This window comes from Vigna umbellata, chromosome 10 (genome assembly GCF_029865625.1).
Source record: "Vigna umbellata cultivar VRB3 chromosome 10, Vumbellata_1.0, whole genome shotgun sequence".
Lineage (NCBI taxonomy): Eukaryota > Viridiplantae > Streptophyta > Magnoliopsida > Fabales > Fabaceae > Vigna > Vigna umbellata.
In genome coordinates this window covers 14,504,112-14,519,490 of record NC_142174.1, presented here as the reverse complement: position 1 = coordinate 14,519,490, position 15,379 = coordinate 14,504,112, and the positions used below count along the sequence as shown (strand labels likewise).

Here is a 15,379-nt window from a genome sequence, read left to right as displayed (position 1 = left end):
GTTGACGGAAATAATAATAAGCTCCAGATACTCAGATTAATTGATTCCTCTACCGAGATTAACTATACGTTAAGTTAAGCATAATACTCGATTATCTTTTAAATTATATTTAAGAGCTTCAATTTTACGATATATGGGTCTTGTTATTTGCATTATTGATGGAATCCTTTACCTTAAAAGCAATATCTGGCTATGACGTGTTGGGAACTTGGGATCCAGGAAATTTTCTTGTTAACCATGCATGTTTCCATTATTATAATAATAATAAGTGACAGAAATTATATTTTATGTTTAGCATAGTTTGAATGTGTGGTCCACTAGTAAGATTACATTAATTAAACTATACACATGCATCATTTTACTTTGTCAAATTCAACCACAATTAGGCCATAACTTACTCATGTAAACATCAATTTCCATTTTTATTTTATTTTATATTTATTATCAACCTGACTTTGTACTCTTAAATATGAAGATACTGTCTCTTTTGTCTTTTTTCTCTCCCTCTATGTATCATTCTTAATTATACCATTTTTAATAAAATTTCTACTTTTTAATATATATTATCGCATTTGTGTGCATGCATTTTCTAAATATATATAAATATTTATATTTTAAAAATAGTAATTAAAAGGATAAAATTAAAAGAACAAAACAATATATAGTTGTAGATAAAAATATAGATAAAATAATTTTTATTAATAAGTAATATTTGTAAATAAGTTTTTATTATGAATGATTATTTAAATTTTAAAAAATTTACCAAAATAATAAAATAACAACTATTTTTTTATAATGAATAATTATTTGAATTAAAATAATAATTACTAAAATAGTAAAATTCAAATATAGTTATTTTATTATAAAGAATTATTTAAATTTAAAATGTAATTATTAGAATGGTAAAATAAGAAAAATAGAATAGAACACTATAAATTCTTTAACCAGGATTATCCTTAGCCAGTCTGGTCAAACTAAAACTTCTCTAAACTTTTATATCATTGTTCACACACATCAAGTGAAAATAATATTTATATTAACAACATGTGAATTAAAAAATTAATTAATGTGACTGCAATTTAATGATATTGGTAAAAAGCTTTTGATGCATGAGTTAAAATTTTGATCACACCATATAGTTTTGGTTGAATTATTATATAATAAAATGTTAAATAATTTTGTACTATCTATATTTTAAAGTAAAATTAAAAATTATTTTATATCAAATTTAGATATATATTTGTTTTCAATCTTTAATAATAAATATATATATATATATATATATATATATATATATAATATATAATAATTATCTTGAGGTAATTACTTTTAACTTTTTTTTCATGAAAAACAACATTTTAAATTAGATATGAGCCATAACATGTTTAATAATAACTCAAATTTTATTTTGAAATTGATACAATTTGTAACATCCCATAGTCTCACACTCGATAATTCATAGTTTATATATATATATATATATATATATATATATATATATATATATATATATATATATATATATATATATATATATATATGTTTTAAACTCATATTTGAACTACAAATTTATAAATATAACTCGAATTCTTCTACTTTATTCTTTTATCTCTCTTCATTTACAACATTCCTTCATCTGCTCCCGTATAACGAATTATACGATCATCGCACATACACAGACACAAACAAGTAGGGTGAGCTAACATCCAACAAATCATTTATAAAACATGCATAATTACTTTGATACACTCAACAAACATCATATAATAATTATGTCAGACATCCTCATATCATCATACAACAATACTCAATAGACACTCATTCGGATATACGTTGATGAGCAGTCACGGGAGGTTATGCACTTGTGATGACTTCTACTTCTTCTTACAAATACACTTCCAAAATACTCCATACCAGTCACAAGGTTAGTCCTCAACACTATGTCCAAAACCGGCACATAGACCAAGACCTCTTACCCCTCTCACATATAATTCATCATTCTCTACTTGAGACTGGATTTTTATTAGAGTATCAGGATAACCTCCAACAACATGACCCTCAACATCAACATATACACAAATACCATATCATTACAGAATCTCTCCACGAGACTCATACCATGCTCACATTCCTCAACTCATATTATATCATTATGAAATCTCCCCAAAATACTCATATCATGTTCAGATGCATAAATTCAAATCCAATATAATAAATTACAATCATCACATAAATTCAAATCCAATATAATAAATAACAATACTAAAATATCACCATAAATGGTCACTGGAGAAGAATCAAATGTTTGACGAATCAAACTCACTATAAACGCTAGTACATATGACTAGTCACAACTTACTGGATTTGACCAGGGTTGCTCTATGATCAGGGATGTACCAACTCCGAATTTTAAGATTCCTCTATCCTACCATCACAATTATAATTCATAATTCCATATCTACCACAATAACATGAAATCATCAGAAATTTTCATTCCAACAAGATATGTTGCACAATAATTTAACAGTACATAATCTGTTCAACAAGATTTAAGTTAAAAACTTGTCGAGTAGACTTCTAGGAAAGATAGGTGCGTCATAATGGATAGCTTAAGTACCAAGTCTTTCCTTAGCCAAAGTGTTCCTCAACTAGTTTTAACAAATTTCTTATTTACAGATTCAAAACAACAACATATAATATTAACACAGAAATTCCATATAGATAGATATACAATAAGCACATATGTTTTTCATTAACAGTATTCACACAAAATTTTAAGACATGAATAGTAATAAAACAATACTAAATCATAATATAAAAGTTTAGAAAGGTTAGCTCCCCTACCTCTATTCTATACTTGATCTCTTGCTCATAATTTGTTTATCCGAAAACCCTCAAGAACCTCTACTCTTCTTGCAACTAAATATTTCTTCCTAACTCTTTCTTCTCTATTTTTCAAGCTCTCACTTGATTATTCCTCTCTTTGTGCGGAATAATCTCCCCTCATGGCTATTTATAGTCCAAAAATTTTACTATTTAACAATTTTTTAATATTATTTATTATTTTAATATTATCTTATTATATTAATATTTTAATCACCACTTGGCATATTTGATCCCTCAATAATGCTTTCAAATGTGGAATGCTCATCCACTATCAATATTTTAATTTTTTTTTTAAACAAAAAAGTAGAAAAGAGTTTGAACTCATATTCTTGAAATCACCACAATTTTCTACCATTTAAGCTACCAAAATTTCTTATTTAACTTATTAATTATATTTTTCACTCACAAATAAATTTATTACTACTAGTAATAAAATTGTTTCAATTAAAGTAAATATTTTTCATGGGTCTTAGACAATTAAAACAGTTACGTAATGTTTATTATTTCTAAAGTTTAAAGTATACATAAATTTTAATTTTGTATAAAAATTTAAGACTTCAAAATATATTTAACTATAACATAAAGTTAACCAATAATCTCATTAACATCTGAAAAGCTAAAACATGTATTTATAGATTAAGTTTTGAATTTTATATGTTATTTGGTGTATGTTTATTTCTTAGTCATCATTATAATAACAAAATAAACTTTCTTGACACCTTTTGATTTGTATATCAAATATTAAATTATATTACAAAAAAGTACAAATTCATACTTTCTCTCAGGTAGAAAATTTGTATCTTTATATTTATATATATTTCATACTTTTGTGCTTATTATATTAAATATTAACTAAATATTGTTTTTGCAAAAGATAAAAATAACATATAAAAGTTGTATTATTAAATATATAGAGAGAGAATAGAGTAAAATTTTGTAAATGAAAAATTATTTTCACAGAATATTTTATAAGCTGCCTGTTAAATTCTTTTAACATCCCAAATTTATTTATTCACAAATCAAACTTAATTGGTATATAAAATAATTTCAATTTGTAAAAGTTATTTTATTTTTTATTAAAATAATATTCTTTCAAAAATTGCTAGAATAGGTCATGTTTTTTTAACTAATTTTAGTTTGTAAAAATTATTATAATTTAAAAAATACTTTATTATGACAAATATACCATTAATAAATTATCAGAAAAATCACATAAAAACATCTAAAGTCGTTGTTATATGTATATATTGTTCCACCATCTGCTATGAGTGGGGTTTGGTCCATCAAACAAACCACCTTAATATATATATATATCAGCATAAATCACGCAAGAAGGTATATACGCAATATTCCCATCATAAAAATATAAAAAATGACCAAATTGCGAAGTGATAATAATTGAAAATGATATAAGGTACACAGATAAAACACTAATTTTATTTAGAAGACTTTAATTTAGTGGTGCAAACCGACCAAGTGGTAGTTTAAGAGAAACGTCAGTAAACCATGAAAGCCACATGAAAGAAATAATATCTATTATTAGGACCTACATGCTCCATTCTTATTATTCCTGTTGCTGATTAATTTAGCATATGTGTACGGATATCCCAATAGATGACATGTCATAAGAAAGTGATAATTTTGTGTATATATGTTATTTAAAAAAATATCATTTTATTTTGAGTTATTCATAATTAATTATCTTTTATTTCTAAAACTGAATTATTTAATAATATTCTCTTAGTTACCGATTGTCAGATTAAGTTATTTTAATAATCTGTCATTTTCATATAGTTCATATAGTTTCTCAATTTACACTTTTCTTTTTCTTTTCTAAAGTTTCTAGTATAAAAATAACAGAAAAAAAGTTGAATATTACTTAAATACTTTTTATCAAGATAATGAAAACTCTGATAATCATGAATATACTTTTTAATCTTTATAGTAATTATTTAAATTCTGAAATTAATTATTCTTATTATATGTATAAAGAACTTGTTATTGTATTTATATTTAAACATAAAAATAAAATAAGAACTTTTGAAAGTGCTTTTATACTGTGTGTACACACTTAACCACAAAAAGAGGTCAACTTAAGGAGCATAACCTCCCCAAATCCTTCAACCTATAGGTAATGGAGCAGTTTAATTTAATTTATTTGGTTCATCTAATATTTTGGGATAAGCTTTTATGGGTTATATTTACAAGTATTATTTTATCTGGACGTGATGTTGTATGGATTATTATAAGCTTTATATGTTATATTATTTCACTTTACATTTATTTAACTAATGATGATAATTCTTAAAATCGTGCCATTGCAAGTTAAATTCTTATCACAGTAAAAATATGTTCAAAATATTTATATTTTATTTTATTTATAATAGATCCTTTATGTCGTTTCAAAAAAAATACCAGCTGTGTGTTTGGATGAACATTTTTTTTAGAGAAAATTAACTTTTATAAAAAAAAAATTGAAATATTTTACAATAAAATATATTATTTAGATGAACACTTTAAAAGAAATTATATCTTTGAAAAATTATAAAAAGTAGTTTTACACTCATGTTATTTAAATTTAAAATATAATTTGATCCTTAATTTATTTTTACCTTATAAAATTGAGTAGTTATTTTAAAGAACAAGACTCGCTTATCGTATTATTTTATTTTATTCACATTATATAATTATCTCTACACACAAGTTAAGAAAATGTATTTCTTTTACGATTTTCTCAAAATTTTATTTTTTATCATGATTATTTTATTATTTCAGATTCAGATTTAAATGAAAATAATTATTTTTAAATTATAGCCATTACTATTAAATCTAAGTAAAAGGTATTCATTATTATTATTATTATTATTATTATTATTATTATTATTATTATTATTATTATTATTATTATTAGGCAAAAACCTCCAAATTCAAATTAAAGATAAAGTATATATATTTTCTTAAAAATATTAATTTAAACTTTAAATTAAAGTTAATTAATTATTATTACCAAGCTAAAACACTGAATTGAAATTAAACATTGTTTTTGTTTAATATATATACTATTTTCTTAAAAACATCATCACTATAATTATATTGGTATTCTTAAATAAAGTGATGCTTTAAGAAAAAAATTAAATAAATTTAAATGCCATGTTTAATTTTTACATTACACTTCCTTCAAAACTATAATAAAAAATAATTTCTATATCTAAATGATCACACATAAAAAACATTTATCCCATAAGTTTATAAAAGTTATAAAACAGTAATTAATTATTAATTAATAATTAAGAAAAAAAGGGAAGACCATGACAACAAAGGGAACCAGGTTCAGTAAGCTATGGTATTTTCATACATTGGGCCTTTCCTACATTCAAAAGTGGGGGACTAAGTCCGGGTCCAGGATCAAAACCGCGAAAACTGTGTGAAGACGAGGTGCAAGACCGCTGTCTGTATTGCAGGAACCAAAATTAGGGTTCCAAACTGCATTGGAGAGAAAGAAGAGGAAGGATGTGGCACGAGGCGAGAAGGTCGGAGAAGAAGGTCCACGACATGATGGACGCAGCTCGGAAGAGAGCACAACGACGCGCCGTCTACCTCGCCAAGAGGCGAGGCGATCCGCAGCAATCCATTCAGCTCGTAGGCTTTCGCTGCCGAACCTACCGAGATGATGCTCTCTATCAAGCCACACAGGATCAGCAGGGCCTGTTCGTTTCTTTCACTCTTCTCTTTCAATACCTTTATTTTTATCCCGTTACCGTTGCCAAAGCTTCTAATCTATTCAGTTGTGTTCTGGGATTAATTAATTTGCATAAGGTTGATGTGGTGAGTTTTTTGTATGTCAGGATACCTTGGAATGGGAAACAGGATGTATTGATTGACAGGTGCGAGCCTTTTCTTCTCTTATGTCTATTTCATTGATTAATTAATTGATCACGCTTACTTCATTGCATTGAATTTTATTAGTAGTGCTTCATTTAATGTGAATCCTATGAGTGCATTTGCAGATTTGATGGCCGTGCTCTCCTTGATTTCATTCGCGATTCTAGTCATAGACGTGCTCCAGAAAAGTCTGAAGAAGAAGAAGAGTTAGAAGAGTTTGTTAATTTTGAGCGTTATCGGGATTTAGTAAAGCATCGCCGTAGAGGATGTCGGTACTTTTTTATTTCTCGACAATGTGTTTGATTCTCTTGTAATGACGACCTTTGATGTTTTTGTTACTATTATTGATTTATTTTTTGTCTTTTAATCTATTTCATTGATGTTCATTCATGATAAAGGAATAAGATACAAAAGGTTTCCAGGGTGGTCTGATTTCTAGGTTTTTGAGGTTGAATTTACAAACTAGGGTTTTAATGTTAACAGTTACTGACGAGGAGGCTTTGCAACATGTAAATCAAGAGATGGAAGCCAAGGCTGCTGCCCCGTTTACATCAGACAGGTTGGATGATGTTCCTTTCATGCATATTCAACTATTTTTTAGTCACTTGACATCATATATGCGACATACTAATTTTTAAGTTCCTAATCCTTAATATTATATGTAAGCAATGTCTGCTGACAATATGTTGCTTGAGTTATTTCTAGCTTTTTTACTGTGGATATGCTGATTGTTTCTATCTTTTTAGATGGTGTTTTGGAATATTAGTTTTGTTATATTGTTTATGCATAATTTTTATTCCATTTCTAAAACTGAATCTTAGCAATTAGTAACAACAACTGTATCCTTATATGATGTTGAGTTAGTATACTTCATAGCAGATGATCTTACTTTATTTATGTACACCTGTAGATCTAATTTACCACAGCCTTCTGCAAGTAAAGGATCTTACTCACAGGTTGGGTTTTCTTATGATGGGAATGGAAAAGAAGAAACCCATATTTCAGATGATGATGATAATGATAATGATAATGAGGAAGATGAAGATGACGACGACGACGAAGATTTTAATAGTGATGATAGCAATGATGAAGGAATGGAAATAATTGCTAAAGAATATGGGGTTAAAAGGTATGGTTGGCTTGTCTACATGGATAAGAAAGCAAAGGAGGAAGAGAAAAGGCAAAAGGAGTTGATCAAAGGTGACCCTGCAATTGTAAGTGCACAAGTTCATAGTAAGATGTTTTCGTTCTTCATATTTCTAGATGACCTTGTGGATGTTTTACGGTGATATATTATAAATTTTGTAGAGGAAGCTAAGTCGTAAAGAGAGAAGGAAGGCTTCTCAGATTGAAAGGGAGAGAGAGAGAGAAGCCACACGGATATCAGGAACTCGTGTGCTGCATCATGACCCCTACCGGTAGAAAAACTGATATTTCCGTCCTTCAGATTGAGCGAAGAATATATGAAATTGTGCTCCTACTAACAAATGGGATTGCTGATTATTCTTCCATGCTAGTCATAATGTTGAACTGAATATATACATGCAGGGAATCAAGGCAGAGTCCAACATATGAAGCCTATTCTCGATCTAGAAGGTATGCCACGTTTCTCCATTTCTATCTGAATGATGGCTGCACATATATCCATTTTCCCTATTACTCGTACTTATTGGGAAGGAACTTATATTGAGTGTTTTTGTCAATTTCTTTGTGCTGGTCAAGGTCCAGATCACGGTCCTACTCTCCATCTCATTCAAGGCGTTATTCACGGAGTAGTCATTCTGATGATATTCACCGAAGCAAACCAAGGACACCTAAAATAGAATACATAACTGAATTTGGGAGCTCTGGAGCAGCAGATGAACCCAGGCTTGAAGGATTTTCTCCACCAAGATCTCCTACATCTCAAGTTGATATGTTAAACCGGTCGGAGCACTGGACCTTTAATTCTTGCCAAGATAGATTGGACAGTCTTTTCTCTGCGCAGCATATCTCCCATATTGTTGTCTGAGGCAATTTTTTGTGGTTTAGAATAGATCAGGACTAGGTTTGTTGGGGTAACTTCCAAGAGGAGAAGGGAGGAGGCTTCCTATTTGAATCTCATTGTTCCCTGAAATGAATTTTGCATAACTAACTCACCTGTGAACTGCATGGAAATCTTGCAAGTACTTTATCTGATACCTCTACTGTTTTTGCAGGCCTTCATCTGGTTGCATACTCGAGGCATTGCATGTTGATCCTGCTTCTGGTGTATCAATTGATAAGGATAAGGGCACTAAAGTTGCGAAGCCATCAGTAAGGTATGCCATCACCCAATAGTGTACATTCAAATGGACATTTATATTGTGGATGGTTTTTGCAATACCATCTTCTTTACCGAGCATGAAATTTTGTATAAAGTTTGGTCTGCAGTCAGTTACACTGTCAGCTGGTCAAAAACACAATAGATATATTTATTTTTATTATTAATTTCTTTCAGCTTATTTTATCTGGTTTTAGAAAGGGATATTTCACTTTTGTTAAAATGTAAATATTCTGAATATTTATTTATTGTTTTAATTGTTGCTCTCTTTTCCCCATCCACAGTGCTTCTTCAGCATTAGCAAAATTAAAGGCTGGTGGGTCTGGTGGGCCCTTAAAACAACAAGGGGAGAAGAAAGAAACTCCTCAAGAAAGACTTAAAAGAATCATGAACAGACAACTAAACAAACAAAGTATGTCCGCTTGCACAATTTATTTTATTTACAGATCAGAGAAGTCTTCTATATGCATTCTACTAATTCTTTTAGGCTTTGTTCACTTTAAGGCTCTGTTCTTTTGAGTGGATTTGAGAGGATTTGAAGATAAATTTTTTTGTCGTTTATTTGAGTGAATTTGGAGGTAAATGAGAGTGAATTTGGAAATAAAATTTGTGAGAATTAGTATAGAATTGTATTGACGTGACAAATTAAAAAAATTTATTTCCAAATTCAGTCTCGTTTACTTCCAAATTCACTCAAATAAACGACAAAAAAATTTATCCTCAAATCCTCTCAAATCCACTCCCTCAAATCCACTCAAAAGAACAGGACCTAAAGGATGAATTTGAGAGAGAGGAAATTGATGGATTTTAGGAGATTTGAAAGTGAATTAATTGGTTTTTTTAAAGAGATTTGAAGGAGAGTGAGTAGATTTCGATGTAAAGTTTGTGAAAATTAGTATAAAATTTCACGGATGTGATAGATAAAAAAAATGGTTTAATTGGTAGAAATTGAAGATTATCAAAATACCCTTAATAATAAAAATAATATAAAATGATAATTGTTAATATTATATATAGTTGTAAAAATTATATAAGAAGAAAAAAAAATAAAAATTATTTTTTAACATGAAAAAAAATTGTGTTATTATTATTATTATGTTTATATTTATTATTTTTATTATTATTATTATAATAATAATTATTATGTTTATTATTATTATTACTATTATTATTATGTTTATTATTTTAATTTTCTACCTCTATTTATGAAACGTATGATTGAGTCACTATGAAATAAATGAAAACAAAAATAGAGTGATTTTAACCTCATCCCATCTCGAAATAAAATAATAATCTACATGCATGAACAACAACCTATATGAATGAATGGTATTTAAGCAGTGCTGAAAAGTATCCTAATTTATAAAGTATGACTTAATTAATAAAAAGTTTGTTCTTATAAAGATTTTATGTTTATATATAAAAAAGTTAATTTGATAAATATGGTTACTTTTACATCACGTGTTTCCTTGGATGCTGTTGCTAGAGGCATGCATAAGTTGCGTTTGGGTGAGTGCTAGTTGGATCCATGAATACAGGGATAATATGGGATAACATGGACATTTGATCATGAATCATTTCAAATCCTAATATCATGAAAGATTGAAAAATTCACTTATCTCGCCATTCTTTGCTTTTACTCGATTGCTAATCATTTCAAAAGAACATGAAATCAGCTTAAAAAAATCCATCTTCGCAAATTCATGTTAATAGTACCATACTTGCGTTAAGGAGCAAGTATAGCAGTTTTTAGGTGAATTTTGTATCAATTTCTAATGTTAAAAATTGTTTGCCTGTGCAGTTAAGAAAGATACTGCTGCTGAACTGGCCAAGAAAAGAGAACAAGAACGGCAGAGGCAGGAGAAACTTGCAGAAACAAGCCGATTGAGTCGGTCTAGACGGCACAGCCGCAGCCGAAGCAGGAGTTTCAGCCGTTCCCCTCCAAGGTATTTTAAACTCACTTTGCACATGTTCGATGCTTTTGTGCTGTTAATGGACTCATAAAATAGCTTACCATTGTATTTAATGGAATGGTCAGACTGCAAGAATTTGGTCTAATTGCATGAGTTTTTTTTTTTATCAGCAAAGAGTTTATATATATATATATATACATATATATATATATATATAAAACAGAGTACTTGGGGTACTGTAACCCGTATATATTGAATTTATACAGTAATCTCCAAACAATATTTATGATGCTAATTTACACACAGTAATCTCCAAAGTTTCTATTGATACTCTAGTTGTTGCTGTTTGTCCTGTTTCTGCTTCATGTGGGACGTCTTTTGTCTTATACTTGCTTAAGGTAGTGTGCCTATGGTTAGACCTGTCAAATAAGTCCCAATTATAGGATTTGACCCTAGCCCACATGGGTTGGGGCCAAAAAAGCCCACAGGGCCAAAAAAGCCCACAAGGCTAAATACCTCCAAAACCCTATGGGTCAGGGCCAGCCCATGGGCCTTCTTTTTTACCAAATTTTATGTAGAGAAAAAAAAATTATGATCCAGAAACAAATACAAAAACCGAGAAACAAAAATTTTATGCTACAATTGGTAAATACCCATACAGTAAGATAACCATTGGTTAGTCCCAAGAAAGACACAAGCATAATCATCCATCCCTGGTCACCATATTTTCCTGTGAAGTAAAATGCTGGAATCAACAGGAATCTAGAAAGCACTGCAATGAGTAAAATAAGATTGCAAGTCTCTGCAGAATACACATCACGAAGAAGAAATAAATCAGCATTAGAAAAACATGAACACAAAACAACTCTGCTAACCCAGCATAGTTGATCAATTCAAATACAGCAGATAACAACCACCCAGCTGTGACAAATGTTCTTGAATAGCCAAAGAAAGTTTTTTAAATGCTGAATCATTAAGTTGGTGTAATTACAGGTTGAGTAGAAGTGGTAACAGTTGCACTTCCACATTTTCCAATTGTCCCACACGATATATTATTTAAGATAATATGACAATCTAAACGCAGTAAGAACTGAAAAATTACATAAAGAACTTCGCCATAAACGTTCCTGATCCATTGGCAATTTTCAGAAACCAGAAAAATGCAGGTAAACTGGCAACAGAGTTCAGAACATCACGATATTTTTCTTTAAAAGATCAGGAATAGCATTTGTAGTTGACTGTAAAACAGCATCAGTGAACTCAAATTTCATACACAAATATATCCAAAAATAAATAAAAAAGATCAAACATTTGATAAGTAAAACGTCAGGCATTTGATAAGGGGAATATATTTGGATATTAGATCAAACACATTGTACATTGGGATCAAAACAAGAGGGTTCCTAAAAGAACCTCAGATGATGAATCGTGTGAAAACGCATTTAGATGACCAAAAGATTGGGAATTAATACACGCTTACCATGTTCCTAGCTGGTGAGATCCAGTATTTTCATACAAAAATCCAGGGAAAATTGATAGTGTTAACACATATATTAGAAACAAATCAGCATCGTTACTAGACTAATTAAAATAATGTATTTCTCCGGCAAATGACAACGACTAAATTGATCTCTTCCTTTGGTATTCTATAATCTTTTCCCTGTAACTTCCATCGCTTATCTTCTCTTTTGAAAAAAAAAAGAAGATTAACTTTATTTTTACAGTTTTTTCTTCATTCTTCAAATAAGGGTTGAGAATTTCTCAAAAATCACAAAACAGGAGCGATAAAGAAATTATGATGATAACGAACCTGGATGAACTCAGGACACATAAAAGACAAGTCTCCGACCATAAATTATGAAGCCTGGGGTATTTTTGTTGATCGTACAGATCGTCGTTGTCGGGGAAATTGAGGTTGTTGGTGGGAGTGTTGAGGTTGGTGGCGGTGTCGGTGTGGGGTTTGTTGGGGCCTTTTTCCATGGAATCCATGGATTTGAAGTGAACCCAGGAGGAGGGTGAAGCGGTGGTGGAGTTGTTGATGAGGCGAGGGAGAGAGCGTAGACATTGGATTTCGTTGCGGTAGCGTTTGCGGAGTTTTTCCATTTTGTGGTGGCACTAGACGACTTTGGCAGTGGGGGAAGCGTTGGGGCGACCTCTTGCCGATGGGTGGCTTTGAGGTTGGTGCGGCCGAGGGAGTACCACATGTCGCAGTAGGCGTCCATGAGGGCAGAGGTTTCCTCCGGGGTCCAGCATGGTAGGCGAAGACGGCGGGAGGAGGTGGAGGGAGGGGCGGCGAGAGTGAGGGGGAGGGAGGCCGTCAAGCCTAGTGAAGTGATTGTTCAGACGAAGATGGGAATAGTCGCACGTTTTGGGACCGGGGGGCTAACCCGGCCCTACTTCATTCACAACCCATCTGGATGGGGTTTTGGGGCCAGGGGCTTTGTAAAAGCCCCCTAAAGTATGGGCCAACAAAAATGGGGCTAAATATAAAAAAGGGCCAGGGTCAGCCTTGGAGCTTAAAGAAAAACTGACAGCTCTACCTATGGTTGCTTTGCCTCCTACATAATTCAGGTTATGCCTAAAGGTTGTTCCCTTCCAAGAGTTTGGTCTAATTGCATGACTAACATCAGTTTTCACCTCTCCTTTATATTTAGACCAACTAGGCAACTTTTTTTGGTTTGAAGTCAAGGATGTCGTTTTCAAGTAGATGTAATTCTTGTCGTTTTCAGCTGTCAAGCTATCTTTTAGGTATTTCAAATCCTGTTATAGCAAGTGTTGTCGCCAGTTCTAATCTGTACTAATATTATATTTGTGCAAAGTTGATGTCGTGTCTTGACATTTAAGAACAATTTTTCCTGCCCAATGTTGCTGACTAATCTATACTGCTCATCAGAAGGCCTTTCTTTCAATCAGAACTGCCTTTTGCCTTTACTTGTGCACGGGAATTGCGTCCGTTCTGTGATACATCTTAGGACCTTGTATACTCAAGGGATCTGTAATTTGTTTGTAGCTTTTAGGTAATATGTGAATATATTGGACTTTGAAGATTAGTAATTATTGGAATGAGTACCCATCAGTAGAAATTTTCTTTTCGGTAAATGGAGTTGTATTGCGTTTTCCTATTGGTTTACTAATACTGAGATGATATGAACACTTGCAGAAGGTACAGGCGCAGTAGAAGTCCTAGTAGAAGCAGAAGTTCCAGAAGATATTATTCTAGCTCCCGATCTCGGTCCCCTTCTCGCACCCGTTCCCGCTCACGTTCTCGGTCTCCTTATTCTCGATCTCCTAGGTAGTGTTTTGTTTTTCATTTGTCTGTCCCCTGAAATTTATGCTAGATCTTCTAAATCATGAAAAACTGACTTAGAAGATGACATTTCAGGATAAGAAACAGATCAAGGCACTGAGGCAAAGCTCTATGCGTGTAGAAAGGCTGACGAAGTTTGTGTTCATTTGTTTATAGTATGGATATTATTAATATATGGCGTGAAACTGTCTTGGTTGAAGCAGCGGTATGCTACCTTTCTGAACATTTCAGTATTTGCTAATGTATAATAATTTGTCATCATGAATCTCGTATCAGGTGCATATTTATTGAATCAAATTGTACAACGTAGGTTCCTTGAGCAAAAAAGAATTATTTTAACTATAATATAACATAAGTTAGAAACCCTTTTAAACCTTAAACAGATATATTTTCCTATTATCATTTAACTTCATCCGTACGTGCCACTGGGGAAGACGGGCAGTTTCATATCAGATAGAAAGAATTCATATTAGAAAGTCATGAATTCAGGAAATTCTGCTTCTTTGCTATGGTTAACTTTTGTTTGGTTAGTAAAAGGATTAATAATATTTATTTAGGTTTTCTGAAAATCAGGCAAGTGTTTTATTTTTATTAAAATATTTATTAAAGTTACATTTTAACTTACGGAACTTAAATATTTGGTGAAAATTAAGGCTAAATCATTTTGGATAAACAGTTTCATGGAAATGTTATCCTTTAGAAAGAAAATCGGACATGAAAGTTTTCCTTTTGTATCTTAAAAAGTTGTAGGATACAAAACTTGGGGTATTATATCAAAAGATTGAGGGAAACGTCAAAAATATGTATTGACTATGGGTAAGCTTGGGGTATTGATAGCAACCGAGCCCTGTACTACGAACATTGGGCCTATTGCCGTTGGTGGTCCAAAACCTCTAACGAATAACTAATTTGAACTTTCTCAGGCAAAATCTATATTATCCCCACTATTATTCTTACATAGCGAAAACTCATTTTTACTATATTAAAATTATATGATTTCCAAAAAAATGTAGTTTTATAAGAATAATATTAAAAATATTAAAATAATACAGTTTAAAATATATACAATTTTGTATGAATTCTATTCAA

At 30.8% G+C, this 15,379-nt stretch overlaps 1 protein-coding gene across 2 annotated transcripts; it reads left to right on the top strand.

Moving 5' to 3' along the window:
• Positions 1–6,260: 6,260 nt before the first annotated feature.
• On the top strand, positions 6,261–14,551 carry LOC124834334 (CLK4-associating serine/arginine-rich protein). 2 transcript variants are annotated; one of them, XM_088100504.1, is made up of 13 exons: positions 6,261–6,593; positions 6,732–6,770; positions 6,894–7,036; positions 7,252–7,327; positions 7,679–7,982; positions 8,077–8,186; positions 8,317–8,364; positions 8,497–8,694; positions 8,967–9,068; positions 9,355–9,482; positions 10,872–11,016; positions 14,144–14,275; positions 14,366–14,551. In XM_088100504.1, the coding sequence occupies exons 1-13, from the start codon at positions 6,397–6,399 to the stop codon at positions 14,388–14,390; spliced, it is 1,647 nt and encodes a 548-aa protein (XP_087956630.1). In that variant the 5' UTR covers positions 6,261–6,396; the 3' UTR covers positions 14,391–14,551. The 2 variants fall into 2 exon arrangements, with proteins under 2 accessions (XP_087956630.1, XP_047164954.1); XM_047308998.2 differs by having other exon boundaries at positions 6,262–6,593; positions 8,491–8,694.
• Positions 14,552–15,379: the final 828 nt, after the last annotated feature.

Excerpts from the sequence above, each read along its gene's own strand:
- LOC124834334 (XM_047308998.2), top strand. The coding sequence starts at position 6,397 with ATGTGGCACGAGGCGAGAAGGTCGGAGAAGAAGGTCCACGACATGATG. Across the intron at positions 7,328-7,678 it reads GCCCCGTTTACATCAGACAG|ATCTAATTTACCACAGCCTT; the intron begins GTTGGATGATGT and ends GTACACCTGTAG. Across the intron at positions 11,017-14,143 it reads TTCAGCCGTTCCCCTCCAAG|AAGGTACAGGCGCAGTAGAA; the intron begins GTATTTTAAACT and ends GAACACTTGCAG.